The sequence below is a fragment of the Primulina eburnea genome, chromosome 13 (assembly GCF_022965805.1).
Source record: "Primulina eburnea isolate SZY01 chromosome 13, ASM2296580v1, whole genome shotgun sequence".
Classification (NCBI taxonomy): domain Eukaryota; kingdom Viridiplantae; phylum Streptophyta; class Magnoliopsida; order Lamiales; family Gesneriaceae; genus Primulina; species Primulina eburnea.
This window is the reverse complement of record NC_133113.1, coordinates 31,146,449-31,161,754: the sequence shown is the minus strand read 5'-3', so window position 1 is coordinate 31,161,754 and position 15,306 is coordinate 31,146,449. Positions and strand designations below refer to the sequence as shown.

At 35.9% G+C, this 15,306-nt stretch overlaps 1 protein-coding gene across 2 annotated transcripts; it reads left to right on the top strand.

Moving 5' to 3' along the window:
* Nucleotides 1–159: 159 nt before the first annotated feature.
* LOC140809707 (transcription factor GTE10-like) lies at nt 160–6,122 on the top strand. 2 transcript variants are annotated; one of them, XM_073167419.1, is made up of 11 exons: nt 160–222; nt 815–2,092; nt 2,184–2,232; nt 2,341–2,499; nt 4,205–4,278; nt 4,385–4,439; nt 4,535–4,609; nt 4,681–4,796; nt 4,904–4,970; nt 5,242–5,372; nt 5,458–6,122. In XM_073167419.1, the coding sequence occupies exons 2-11, from the start codon at nt 836–838 to the stop codon at nt 5,728–5,730; spliced, it is 2,256 nt and encodes a 751-aa protein (XP_073023520.1). In that variant the 5' UTR covers nt 160–222; nt 815–835; the 3' UTR covers nt 5,731–6,122. The 2 variants fall into 2 exon arrangements, with proteins under 2 accessions (XP_073023520.1, XP_073023519.1); XM_073167418.1 differs by having other exon boundaries at nt 4,511–4,609.
* The last annotated feature ends 9,184 nt before the right edge of the window (nt 6,123–15,306 follow it).

Sequence of the window (15,306 nt, the reverse complement as noted above, 5' to 3'; positions counted from 1 at the left end):
CTCTTACAAAGTCGGCAGCCGTTGGATCTGGATAATAATATTTTCGGCGACGTTCAGCCGTTAGAATTGACAGCGCAAAGATATGCGGTCAGGATTTTCATAGACAGAAGGACTTAAAAGGCAACTCTCTCCTATAAATACAAGCCATCACAAACGCATCGCAACTCGAAAGTCTCTCTCTCTCTCTCTCTCTCTCCGCGTGCTCTGTGTTGAGGTCTGAAGGTAGGGTTCCTTTTCTCTTCTTTGTCTTTTTTCCCCACTTTTTATTTACGAATTCAAAATCTTTAATTTAATTTTTATATTTTGTCGACCAATTCTCTTACACAACGAATCCCGACCTGCTGTCGTACTCTCCTTGTTTCTCTTGAAATCCGACGTTTGGTTACCGATGCCAATTTCGTGATTTTCATGCCTAGGGTTTTGATTACGCTTTCTTTTCACCGAACCTGACATCAAGATATCGAATTTTGATATGGGTTTTTGGTTTCCTGTTTGATGTGTGTTGTTGGTCATTCGTTTATTTGATTTGAGTATTGAATGATATTCGACAAAGAAACGAATGGGGCTACCGTTCTTTAGTGGGGAACAAAAGATTATCAAAATTTGATGATATACTTGTTGAAAGTTAGACGTTGGGATTTTTTGTTGTTGTGTGCATGTACGTTGAAATTGGCTCAGATTGATATTTTGTCAATTTGAAACTTGATTGAAAGTTTGGTTTTTATTATTGAGGGAGAGTTTTTAACGGGGCTGAGTTGACATGCTCAGAATTTGGAGGCTTATTTATGTTTAACACTGTTCTTGAAATTTACAGCTTGGAGATAATTTTGGCGATATGGTGCGGAAACCACTGAAAGGGACGAAAGGATATTCTTCTCGGTTTGTGCCTGATTATGAATATGGGGCGGAGGCAATGGCGGAATCAGAAGGCTTTGGAAGCTTAGGCCGGGTTGAGCAAGATTTAACAGCATCAGAGGATTCTTGTGCACCAAAAAGCAAGTGCATTAAATTGAATGTGGATGACTATGACAGGTTTGGCGTGCCTATACGGACTTTCTCATTGTCTAGAATGTCACAGTTGGAGAAAAGGGATTTGGTGGTGAAATTGAAAAGTGAGCTCGAACTAGTTAGGTTGTTTCAGAGGAAGTTCTATTCTTTGGGATTAGATTCCGAAGTGTTTTCACCTGCTTCTAATGTTCATGGCAATTATACTGTTCCAAAGAGACCTGGTTTAGTGGAAAGTGTTCCTATGTCTAAGAGTAAAAAGGCTGTGGCAGCAAGCCAAAAAAAAATTCCTTCCGGAAGAAATGGATCACGCACAAAAGGTGGGCCACTGGCTGGAAGACGATTTGAGTCGGTGAAGCAGTCTGCACGTAAGAATACCAATTTTGACGTGTTGACGAAGCAGTGTGAGGCGTTGTTGAAAAATGTCATGAAACAGAAAAATGCTTGGATTTTCAATAAGCCCGTCGATATTGTAGAATCGAATATTCCAGATTACTACTCTGTGATAAAGTATCCAATGGATTTGGGCACAGTGAAAATGAAGTTACTTTCAAATCAGTATTCCAGTCCATTGGAATTTGCTGCCGATGTAAGGCTCACCTTTAAAAATGCGATGACCTATAACTCGCCTGGAAATGCTGTTCATATTTATGCCGCCACTTTGAGTCGGTTCTTTGAATCAAGATGGAAATCAATCGAGAAGAAGATTCCTGCATCAACAGATGCATCCACACCTTCCAAATCTAGTGTTGTCATAGAATCTGAAATCGCTTCCATGCCTCCTGCGAAGAAGCAAAAAATTGCTCCTACCGAGAACAAGCTCAATCGAAAAACAGAAAAGCGGGTGATGACTGATATTGAGAAGAAAAGATTGGGTGAGGAGGTGGAAGCATTGCTGGAAGAATTACCTGAAAATATTATTGATTTTTTGAAAGAAAGCACTTTGAATGGAGGAGGTCAAGTGATCGAAGATGAGATTGAAATTGACATCGGGACTCTCAATGATGATACCCTGTTCTCGCTACGGAAACTTTTGGATGATTATCTGCAAAACAAGGAGAAAAATCAAACGCTGGGTGAAGTTGAGGTCTATATCAGCATATGAATTCATGATTTCGTGAGTTTTCATGTGATGCATGTTTTGTATTGCCTCAGTTTTGGTGTTTATGTCTTTACAGATACCCAATGAGTCTGGTTTTAGCAATCCATATATCCAGCCTCTCACAGGTGATTATCTTTTCTCCAATGAATCTGCATCATGAGATGTGATTTAGTTGTATTTTGGGGCTCGTTTTGGTATTGATTTGTTTCACATTCTTACATATATAAATTAAGGCAACGCACCAGATGATGAGGATGTGGATATTTGTGGAAATGATCTGCCACTTGACTCAAATCTTACTAACATGGAGATTGATAAGGATACTGCACAAAGAAACACCAAAGACGATAGTTCAAGTAGCTCCAGTAGCGGTTCTCACTCCTCATCCAGTGGTTTGTTACTTTGTTTCCATCCTTGACCCTCAGTTTCAGCATTTATTCTCTGATTGATATCTGGTGAACGATAAATATATAGGCTGTATTTATTGATTTGATTGCATTATTTCTTAAGCGTTCACAAGGTCATCATGTATTTTCATCCGAGTTTAAGTATTTGAATTGTGTTATTGTATTTCCCTTGACTTGGACAAGTGATCTGTATATGTACTATTCTCTTCCTTTTCATTTCCAACCCTGAAAGCGTGCTTATTTATTCCATTGCCATCTATATGTCCTGGAGTTTGGAAACTTTCTATTTGTTCTTCTGAAACCCTAACTGTCCACTTGTTAAAGTGGTTTGACGATCTCTCTTCAGCTACTTTAGAACTTGTCAAATCGTTTTGGCAAACTAAAGATGAATGCCACACCTTTGGGGCGTCAAGTTCGTTTTCTGGAAATCGATTGCAATCTTGTCTCCACGGCTGGCCCTAGATGTGAAGCATTTGTCAGATTTGATGATCTACCACCAACCATTAAAACTGTTATTTCTTTGTAAATTCAAGCAGAGTAATCAGAGGGTCGGAACTTTCATAGTTTAAAGGGAAAATTGTTTGATCTTGAATAGTTATTGGGATATAGTTGTCAAGTTCAAATTTTTTACCGACTAGGCTTTAATTCAAAACCATGCAGCATTTTAAAGCCATTTCTCACGTGTAACTTGCCTTAATTGTTAAGCTAGTTTTATGATTTCAATGGACTTGATATTTTTCCGTTGTGTGCCCTCGTTTTGGAGCTCACGCCTAAACAATTTATAATCATATCAATTTCTTGTGCGTCTATTTTTTTTATTTTTCCTGTTGTGATGTCTTTAGAGACTGTTACGTGTGAGAAATGATTGGCAATTAATTAACACATGGCTGAAATTTGATTTAGTTGAGAAGCATGGTTTTTGTTGAGAAATTTGATATACGTCCTTCCTTTTTTTGGCTATAGCTCATACCAGAGTGTTGGTTTATGTTATTTTCTTTTGCCAACACTCCTTTTTCAAGTGCTTAGAGCAACTTAACTCCATGGATCTGGATCAATGCTAGAAAAGAAAGGATATGCAAGTATTTTCCAGTTTTTCTTAAACAAGTTCACTGCATTTCTTTGTCATGTATGAAATCAAGATTTTAAACATTAAATGGTAATATGTTGTCTGATTTATTGTTTCAACTTCCGAGTGCTAAATTCTAAATTCTAATTCTTGGCTGTTTTCCATTTATATTCTAATGCTATCTAACTAAAATCTAGTAAACAAGGATTATAAGTTCTGTGGGAGATGGCTTTTACAAGCATGCCTTTGCTTGTTTTACATGTTTTTACTATCTAATTGATGTTTGCTCTCTCTCTCTCTACACACATAAATGTTTATCTTTCCATCTGTCTGTCTATCCATACGTTCTTGTAATGTATCTTTTTTTATGCGGACGTTATCTTGATTCTTGATGGTGTATGAAGAAATGTTAGGTGCATGTCTTGCGTCAGTGGCTTGCTAACATTTTAGTTCATATAGTTTCTGTATCTATTATGGTCGTTTTTGTACATTTTGTTCCTCAATATGCCATTCTGTATGTCTTCTTATTTTTTGTTACACACCGGATTCATCTATTAAAAGAGAATGTAAACAATAGATTTGAGACTTAATTGTTCTTTTTTACCTTGACTTTTGTCCACCCAGATTCAGAATCTGAAGGCTTGTCTGCAGGCGAAGCAGATGGTTCCAAAGACTCAGCTGAAGCAGGCGCATCAAAGGTATACTTCAAATTTGGTAATTCTTTTACCCATTCATTTTTTTTTCCTGCCTTTTCTCCTTGTAATGTCGGCTTGTGATGTTTTCCCTTTCTTTTGATGATGCCAGGTAGCTGTAGCTTCTATACCAGAGCCAAAGAAAACTGACCTCAAGGAGTCATATGGTGGGTGGTCGAGGATATGTGAATTTTGTGAGCATATTTGTCTAAGTCTTCTGTTTTACGTTCTGATATAGTTGTATGTTCCGAGATTTCTTCAGATTGCTTGAATGGGCACACTGAGCAAAATTTTTCTTCAATTGTGACCTCTAATGAACCTAATTGTCATCAAGAGGGTAAGCGATGAAGAAAACAATTTTCAATTTGTTGTGTGGAATCATCTGACCAAGATGCCGTGACATTTCAGAGGAGAGTGTTCCACATGACAGGCCAGTCTCCCCTGATAAGCTTTACCGTGCAGCTATATTGAGAAGCAGATTTGCCGACATTATTCTTAAAGTCCAAGAGAATAATCTTGAAAAGGTATGGTTCGATTGCTTGTTAATTTTATGGCTTGTTAATTTTATGGCTTGTTGATTTTTTTACCTTATCGATGTTTAACGTGATTCTAACTGTTAAAATTATTTTAGGGCGAAACACCAGGCACAGGGAAGCTAAAGGGTGAGAGGGAGGAGCTTGAAAGGTGGAGAAGAGAAGGTTTGGTTTTATTGAAAATGTATTGATGAGCATTAGTTATATGCAGTGGCCCCCCTGGCCTTTACTCGGAAGGAATGTTTTTTAAAAATCTCGTGTATGTTTTTTTTTTAATAAAAAAACGAGTTTATCCCACATAATCTGTTGAGGCGGCTCTCCTTTAGCCAGTCTCGCTCCCTCTCAACATTTCCTGTGTTTGCCCTACTTGGTTTCTGAAAGAAGTGAAATGTTGACTTATTTCGTTAAATATTTGATAGTGTGGACTTGTTTTCAGAGAAATCTCGTTTACAAGCGGAAGCCAAGGCTTTAGAAGAAAATAGAAAGAGAGCTGAAGCCAAAGCAGAAGAGGAGGTTAGAAGGAAGAGAGAACTTGAAAGGGAAGCAGCACGCCTGGCTCTACAGAAGGTACAATGACAAGTTTTAGTGGGAAGTTGAAAATATGGAGTCTTAAGTTTTCCCATTCTTTACTTGAGCCATAAGTTCTTGACAGATGGAGAAGACTGTTGATATTAATGAGAATAGTCGATTCATGGAAGATCTGGAAATGTTTAGATCTGCTCCAGATGAGCACCTGCAGAGCGGTTTAGTAGAAGACGCAAGCCCTGAAAACTCTCAAATTGGTTTTGATAGTTTTAAATTTCAGGCAAGTGGTAATCCATTGGAGCAACTCGGATTATTCATGAAAATGGATGAAGATGAAGGAGTTGAACAGCAAAGCACTCCCAGTACATCAAATAATCGGTTAGAAGAAGAAATGGATTGATCAGATTCTTCCCGATGATGGGCTATCTTGTTCCTTGGGCTCGTTGAACGTTTCTCGCATTAGGAAGTGAAGATATTTTCCATACGTTGATACCTGAACCTTGTTTCTTATTCTTTTCAAAATGATTCGTGTCATATTCTGATGTGAAGCAGGCACGGTATCTCACTTGCAAAATTTCCTTCATGGGCGAGTGGTTGTTCTCGAGGTGCTACGTCTAGCAGGACTTTTGCAGTCGCGGCTCAAGGACAAAACTAAATTTCATTCTCCCATCTCTCTTGTTACTTTTAGGAAGGAGAAACGTAAATCTTGATACATGAGACCACACGGATGTTGCTCGATATCTCCATTGTGAAGTTTATAAGAATTATATATGATGCATAGATTTTTAGTTTCATGATTTTAGTCATTTTTCTGTATAATTATGAGGGCCGAGTCTCTGATTTTGAATGGAGGGTATGTAGGAGGGAGGATGATTTCACATATATAATTGAAACTTCAATTTTTGTGAAAATTATGTAATTTGAAATGGAATGAGAATGGAGATATATTGATAAATGATGCACATACGTACAAATCCCAAATCAGTTGTCTGCAAGAATCAGAACCTCGTGCAGAAAGACCTATAAATAAACTTGAAGATAATCTAGGATTTCCATTTTCTGATGAAGTCTCCGTTTCTGGTCCGGCCATCACAATGCGTGCTTCAACTCCACCAGGTTTCACATGATCAAGCAAATTAATCACGTTCTTAATACACGAAACAGGCTTCTCCCACCCGGAATCTGAATCATGAAATTGAAACCTATGGTAACTGCTGAATCTGAAGAAGTCTAACATCCTCAAAACACGTGAATTTACTAATCTCCATGAAGTTCTCCTCAGCAAGATGGAAACCATTTGTCCCAACAACTCTGTCGTATATCCAGTGTCGACTAATATGGAGCTTCATCAATTTAGGTTCCTTGAAAGTACCTGAGCTAATATGGAGCTTCATCGACTAATATGGAGCTTCATCGACTTGAGAGTTAATACAATCAACTTGTCTTTTTTATTACCCCGTGCTTATAAATGATCGATTTGACTAATATGGAGCTTCATCAACTTAGGTTCCTCGAAAATTTGCATCTACATTATAATTATCCATAAACTTGAAACAGTTGTTTAAACGTTCAGAATCAATCAAAGTAAGCAACCTTCAACAGATATGAGCCCAATTTTTTTTAACTAAGCTCGGCAAGAATTAGCAAAATTTAACCAAGGCCAGACACAAAACAAAAAAGTCAGGCGGTTTCTCCAGAACTTCAGAAAACATTGCCTGACAACGATCTAAGCAAAAGCATTTTGCACAAGCCATCTCGATCTGTCTAAGATAAAAAGATTATGCCATCATGAAGTTCCGAAACATTCATTTCACCATAAATCAAGATTTTGAGAATTATAAAGCTTTCATATGACTGTAGGAGTCACACTCGGGGAAACAACAAAAACCTTCCTGGTTGTGAACAATCAGTTCTGCTACCAGACGGAATACTTTCCGTAAAGTTTTCTATTACAAGCAGCAATCTGCTTTCAGGTTGCTTGTTTAGCATTATGTAGTGCAGCTCAACAGTACGGTAGATCCACGTAAAAAAACTCCCAGTTATCATCTTCAGGATCATCCTTCTTCTTTAGAACCTCGGCTTTGTCCTCTCGTGATGCCTTGGATTGCGGTTGCCTAATTACCAAGAAATGATGTTTTAAAATTCAGTAAATGAATGAGAAGTAAAGTAGATAGAATATGAATTACGTGTTAAAGACAATCTTAACAAATCAACCGTAACTTTTACAAAGGTTGAATGCACTGGAATACTTTAGAAAATATTAAAGAGCTGAGTCCACTTTCGGCCTTGATTTTGTCTACCTACCAATCTAACCATTTACAGTATTCCAAAAAAACAAAACCCAAAACATGCCTTTGTCTGGTTTGAGACATGATGAAGCCTAGAAAAAATTAAGTAAAAAGGAGCAGCAATAATCCAAGTATAAACGGTAAAAACTCAGTGAGAGCTCAATAATAAACCAAGTTAATATTTTAGTAGAACCAACGAGCAGGAGTGGCACACTTGGAATTACGTGCTTTCAGCATCAGACTTCTTCTTTTGGCTCGTAAACTTTAAATGAAAGCCAAAACCAGTAATTTAACAATGCTCCATACATAAGTCTCAATTCTTTAATGAGCGCAAGATTTGCTTGCAGCCTTGCACCATCATTTTTAGCTCATAAGAAAAGTACAAGTGTATCTAAGGAAATCTTTCTTCAATGACAATTAGCTTCACAAAGTGGAGCAAAGGGATGGCCATGGGAATAGACTCCTCTCCGGCTCCGCCCACACGTTAAACCTTAAATTCGACAATCAACACAACAAAACTCATCAATCAGCAAAGAAACTGCATATACACACATATATCCATGACCATCATTCACTACCATCTTCTTTTCCAATAATCAGATTAAAAAAATGTGACCTTTTTCTGTTGCGCTTAGCGGCCTCCCTGAACTTTCTCTTCCTTTTCTCTTGAGTGGTTTCGAAGAACCTTCTCCGCTTACTTTCTTGTATAACACCCGCCTTAAAGACCTCCCTACGGAACCTACCGATCAGCCTGTCTTCGGGCTCATCATCTCGCACTATCACTTGAACATTGTAAGCCGAATTGAAGAAGAGGGTGTTGGCGAATTCAAGTGCAGGGAAAGCAACGGATAAAGAACCATGATTTTTTAAATGCTGAGATGGGCTTTCTTTGTCTTCTTGGTACTGGGTTTTGCCGGGATGCTTTAGCAGGGTTGTGTGGATCAAGAACTGAGTTTTGGGTTGGACAGATAGCGGGAATGGTATGTGTTTTGATGGGTGGAGTGTTAGTTGTTGGGGTGGGGCTGGGGATGTTTGCGTGGGGAGTGGGGTCTGGGGGAAGAAGAAGTTCATGGAGTGAAACTTGGAGATCACCATTAATGTCTGCTTGCTGGGTGGAAATCGACCGAGGGTTTTAGGCTTTTAGCACTAGTTTCAGGTTTTTTTCTTAAATATTTATATTTACAATTTTTATATTTTACGTTCTCAGATTTCAATTTTATTATACAAATTTTCATTTTCTTTAGAATTTTACTAATTTTTCTAATATAACATTTATGTGTGTCAACATTATTGATAAAAAAGGGCTAAAATTATAAAAAATAACACTTAGTTTTTTAAGGGCAAAAATTTGTGTGAGACAGTTTCACCGATCGTATTTTGTAAGACGAATATCTTATTTGGGTCATTCATAAAAAAATATTATTTTTATTACTTTTTATTGTGAATATCAGTATAATTGACTCGTCTCACAGATAAATATTCATGAGACCGTCTTATAAAAGACATATTCTTTTTTAAATAAAAGTTTTTAAATTGTTTTAAAAAAGCTAAAGTCATCAATCACTCTTATTGAGAAATTATAATTTTTGTGATTTTTATTTTTATTTATTATCAAATTTCAGTTTTAATTCGTAATTTTTGTTTTTTTTTTTAAAAAAAAGTTAGTCAATTTGTGTGGCATTAATCTGGTACCAACATGATATTGACGTGTGCGTTATCACATGAATACTCTCGATAAGAAAATAACTAATTTTTTTAAAAAAAATGACACTGATATAACGTCAACACTTTCGACAAAACATACGTATATAAATTATCCACCTGAACGAACAGCTTGTAGACATCGTAGCTCGAATCCTAGCGTTGGTTCCTCCCTGGAGTCGTGTCCTCTCACGTGAAGGAAAATTATGGTGGGACGTATATCAAGCAACTCGACTTTAAAATATATGTAAAAATAAAAAAAATGGAATAAATTTTAAATAAAAACTAAAATAAATCTAATTGAACCAAGCAAACTGAAGATTCTCATGCTTATATATATTATTTGATTTATTCTGGAAAAAAGGATTAATTTGTTGAAAATATAATATTAAAATATGTATGTTGAATGTTGAATGTTGAAAATTAGGTAAAATTAGGTGTTGAATATTGAAAATTAGTGTGTGATGATGTATGTAATGAGGTAATTTATTTTGGAATATTTGTATATGAAACTCTATAAATAGAGCACTCATTTGTGAATGAAATAACAATTGAGTTGAGAGAAAAATATTATAAAGTGTGTAGTTTGATAATTTTGAGAGTTTGAGATTTTTACTTTTTACCGTAAATTTTTACTTTTTCACAACACGTTATCAGCACGAAGCTCTAAAAGTCCTACATACTTTTCCAAGCTCCAAACAGAAGAAAAAGGTAACAAAAGTAATTATATTTATTTTACTGTTATTTATTTATTGTGTATTTATTTAATATACAATATAATGTTATTATTAGAAATAATAAAATAAATTTTTCATAAACTTGTTATAAATCCTGGGAGGATGTTAAGACGACATCCCACACTCCCGGCAAGGGATACGACAAGTATAAAAGCCTATAAGGTTTTTAAACAAAATAAATTATGACAGTCGTTATAATATTATGATATGATATATATAATTATTTAAACATGTCTAATATTATATATACCATATTATTACCATAAAATTATACAAATACATACATTTATTCTTTTATTCACCAACGGTCATAAACGGTAACAAAACGGCTAGTTTTTGCCCTATAAATATGATCTCTCAAACTCATTCAATCACCCCAACTTTCTCTTCTTCTCTAAAAATTATTCTTCATCAAATTTTCGGAGAAAAAAGAAGATGGCTTTCGCAAGATTATTTTTAATTATTTTAGTTATCATACTCACGAGTCTTGTATTTATCGGAGAATATCCTCCTCGTGTGTTTTCTTTATTTTTACGAATACTTGTACTTGTTGTTTATCCATTACTTTGTATTGCAATATTCATTAACTAATAAAATGCATCGTGATTTTTAGTACCACCATGGCAAACTTGACAAAGCTCGAATTCATCGCTCTTGACATTACTGGGAAAAATTATATGTCATGGACTCTAGATGTAGAAATGCATCTCGAGTCATTGGGTCTAAGCGAGACCATTAAAGAAAATGGCATATGCACGTCACAAGAAAAGGCAAGAGCCATAATATTTTTACGTCGACATCTCGACGATGGATTGAAATGTGAATATCTGACTGAAAAAAATCACATGGCTTTGTGGAAGGGATTAAAAGAAAGATTTGAACATATAAGAGAAGTTATACTTCCGACCGCCCGGGATGAATGGAATACATTAAGATTCCAAGACTTTAAAAAAGTCAGTGATTACAATTCGGCGATGTATAGAATAATCTCGCAATTGAAATTTTGTGGCCATGAGATTACTGAATCTGAGATGCTTGAAAAAACATTTTCCACATTTCATGCATCAAATATTACTCTACAGCAACAATATAGAGTACGTGGATTTGCCAGATATTCTGAACTCATCGCCTGTCTTCTTGTGGCGGAAAAGAACAACGAGCTTCTAGTGAGAAATCATCAGTCCCGACCCACTGGATCAACAGCATTTCCCGAAGTAAATGCTGTAAATAAAAATGAATTTAAACCTCGGAACCAAAATCAAATTCAAAGACAAGATTTTGGTCGAGGTCGAGGTCGAGGTCGTGGACGTGGACGTGGACGTGGATTTGGCCGTGGTCGTGGTCGAGGCCGTGGTTTTGAAAATAATAGAGATAGTTATTTTTATAACTCATCTCAAAAGAGCGTCCCAAACCATCCACAGAAAAGGCATCATGAGAATACAAGTGTTAATGAGAATCACTCAAAAAGATATGAAAGTTCTTGTTACAGATGTGGTACTCCAGGACATTGGTCCAAAGTTTGTCGAGCCCCTGAGCACCTTTGTAAACTTTATAAAGAATCATTAAAGGGGAAAGAAAAGGAGACCAACTTCACTGAACGCAGTGACCGTTTGAGTGATTCAACTCATCTTGATGCTGGTGATTTTATGAATGATTTCTCTGGAAATGATCAACATGTTGGTGGGATAGAAATGAACAATTTTGATGCTGCAGATTTTCTCAATGATTTTTCTGAAAATGAACAATATAGTGGTAGAATATAAATGTACAATAATTTGTTTTTCATGTATTCATAAAATAATGTTTTATTGTATAATTATGATATGTGTTATATTTAAATATATATTGCCAGTAATTTATTTCATTGCATATTTTTTTGAAGTTCAAATATGGAAAATGCTATGAGCAAAGCTGAAGTTTGCATACCCGATAGTGGTACAACGCACACTATCCTCCGAGATAAAAGATATTTCTTGGAACTAAAACCAACAAAAACAACGGTGAATACAATATCAGGTCCTGTAGACTTGATTAAAGGATGTGGTAAAGCACAATTTTTGTTACCTAATGGTACAAAATTTTTGATCAATGATGCTTTATATTCACCACAATCGAAAAGAAATTTGTTGAGTTTTAATGATATATATTCCCATGGGTATGATACTCAAACAATGAATGAAAGGAATGAGAAATATATGTGTCTTATCACATATAAATCAGGAAAGAAATATGTGATTGAAAAATTACCAATGCTCCCTACTGGATTGCATTATACACATATAAGTCCCATTGAATCAAACATGGTAGTTGATAATTCTTCGATATTAACCAATTGGCATGATCGATTGGGACATCCTGGTTCAACAATGATGCGAAGAATTATAGAAAATACACATGGTCATCCGTTGAAAGACCAGAAGATCTTTCAGAATAATAAGTTTCAATGTAAAGCTTGTTCTCTCGGAAAACTTATTATAAGACCATCACCAGGCAAAATCCAAACTGAATCACCAATGTTTCTTGAACGTATTCAGGGTGATATTTGTGGACCAATCCATCCACCATGTGGTCCATTCAGATACTTTATGGTATTGATTGATGCCTCCAGCAGATGGTCACATGTATGTTTATTGTCAACTCGAAATGTTGCATTTGCAAGATTACTTGCTCAAATAATAAAATTGAGGAATCAATTTCCCGATTATACAATCAAGAAAATTAGACTTGATAATGCTGGTGAATTTACTTCCCAGACTTTCAATGATTATTGTATGTCTATGGGAATCATTGTTGAGCATCCTGTTGCTCATGTACATACACAGAATGGATTGGCTGAATCATTGATTAAACGTCTGCAAATGATTGCTAGACCAATGATTATGAAAACAAAACTCCCTATTTCTATATGGGGACATGCAATTTTACATGCCGCTGCATTAATTCGCATCAGACCAAGTGCATATCATAAATACTCCCCATTACAGCTTGCATTTGGTCAAGAACCAGACATTTCTCATCTGAGAATTTTTGGATGTATGGTGTATGTGCCTATTGCACCACCGCAACGAAAGAAAATGGGACCTCAAAGAAAGGTTGGAATTTATATCGGTTATGATAGTCCATCAATCATTCGATATCTTGAACCTCAGACAGGAGACGTGTTCACAGCACGTTTTGCTGATTGTCATTTTAATGAGGAAATCTTCCCAATGTTAGGGGGAGAACAGAAACATACCGAAAAGGAAATTTCGTGGTATGTATCATCATTGTTACATATGGATCCAAGAACAAAACAATGTGAAAAAGATGTACAGCAAATTGTGCACTTGCAAAGAATAGCAAATCAAATACCAGATGCATTTGCAGACACAAAAGGGGTAACTAAATCATATATACATGCTGCAAATGCCCCTGCTCGAATTGAAATTCCAAAGAAACAAATGGAAGATACTCATGATGTCATTAAACGCCTGAAGCGTGGAAGGCCAGTCGGTTCCAAGGATAAAAATCCTCGAAAAAGAAAATTCATAGAGAAACACGATGATCACAAAATAAAGAATGATGTTTCTGAAGAAACACATGATGATCACAAAATAGAGAATGGTGTTCCTGAAGAAACACATGATGATGAAAATGTTCTGTCAGAACCACAAACTGACGAGAATCATGAAATCTCTATCAATTACATTAATACTGGAAAAATATGGAACCGAAAAGATATAGATGAAATTGATGATATATTTTCTTATAATGTGGCAATCGACATCATAAATGATAACGAAGATCATGAACCAAAATCTTTTGGTGAATGTAAAAATCGGCAGGATTGGATAAAATGGAAAGATGCCATCCAGGTTGAATTAGATTCGCTAAATAAACGTAATGTTTTTGGACCTATAGTCCTTACACCTGAAGGTGTAAAACCTGTTGGATACAAATGGGTTTTTATTCGAAAGCGAAATGAGAAAAATGAAATAGTAAGATTTAAAGCTCGACTTGTTGCACAAGGTTTTTCTCAAAGGCCTGGAATTGATTATGAAGAAACGTATTCTCCTGTGATGGATGCAATTACGTTTCGGTATTTGATTAGCTTGGCGGTATCTGAAAATTTAGAAATGCGTCTTATGGATGTTGTTACAGCTTACTTATATGGATCACTTGATAGTAATATATATATGAAAATCCCTGAAGGATTTAAGATGCCTGAAGCACAAAGTTCAAAACCCAGAGAATGTTATTCTGTGAAATTACAAAGATCGTTATATGGGTTAAAGCAATCAGGTCGAATGTGGTATAATCGACTAAGTGATCATTTGATGAAAAAGGGATATGTAAACAATTCAATATGCCCTTGTGTTTTCATTAAGAAAACAACATCCGGATGCGTAATTATTGCTGTATATGTTGACGATTTAAACATCATTGGAACGAGTAAGGAAATTCAAGAAGTTGTGTCATACTTGAAGGAAGAATTTGAAATGAAGGATCTTGGAAAAACCAAGTATTGTCTGGGTTTGCAAATCGAACAAAAAGAATGTGGAATGTTTGTTCACCAGACAAATTATACAGAAAAGATTCTTAAACGTTTTAATATGGATAAAGCAAATCCTTTAAGTACTCCAATGGTTGTTAGATCATTAAACATAGAAAAAGATCCATTCCGTCCATGTGAAGATGATGAATATATTCTTGGTCCAGAAGTACCATATCTAAGTGCCATCGGTGCCCTTATGTACCTTACAAATTGTACAAGGCCTGATATATCTTTTGCCGTGAATCTGTTGGCAAGATTTAGCACATATCCAACAAAGAGACACTGGAACGGAATTAAACATATATTCCGTTATCTACGAGGAACGACAGACTTGGGACTTTTGTATTCAAAAGATGCTAATCCAAGTATAATTGGTTATGCTGATGCTGGATACTTATCTGATCCACACAAGGCACGTTCCCAAACTGGATATGTATTTACTCGTGGAGGCACTGCAATTTCTTGACGTTCACAGAAACAAACACTAGTAACAACTTCATCAAATCATGCCGAGATTATTGCACTACATGAAGCAAGCCGTGAATGTGTGTGGTTAAAATCAATGACCCAACATATCCAAATTTCATGCGGATTATCATTCGACGAGAAACCTGTAATACTATATGAAGATAATGCTGCATGTGTTGCTCAAATGAAAGAAGGATACATAAAAAGCGACAGAACTAAACATATTCCTCCTAAGTTCTTCGCATTCA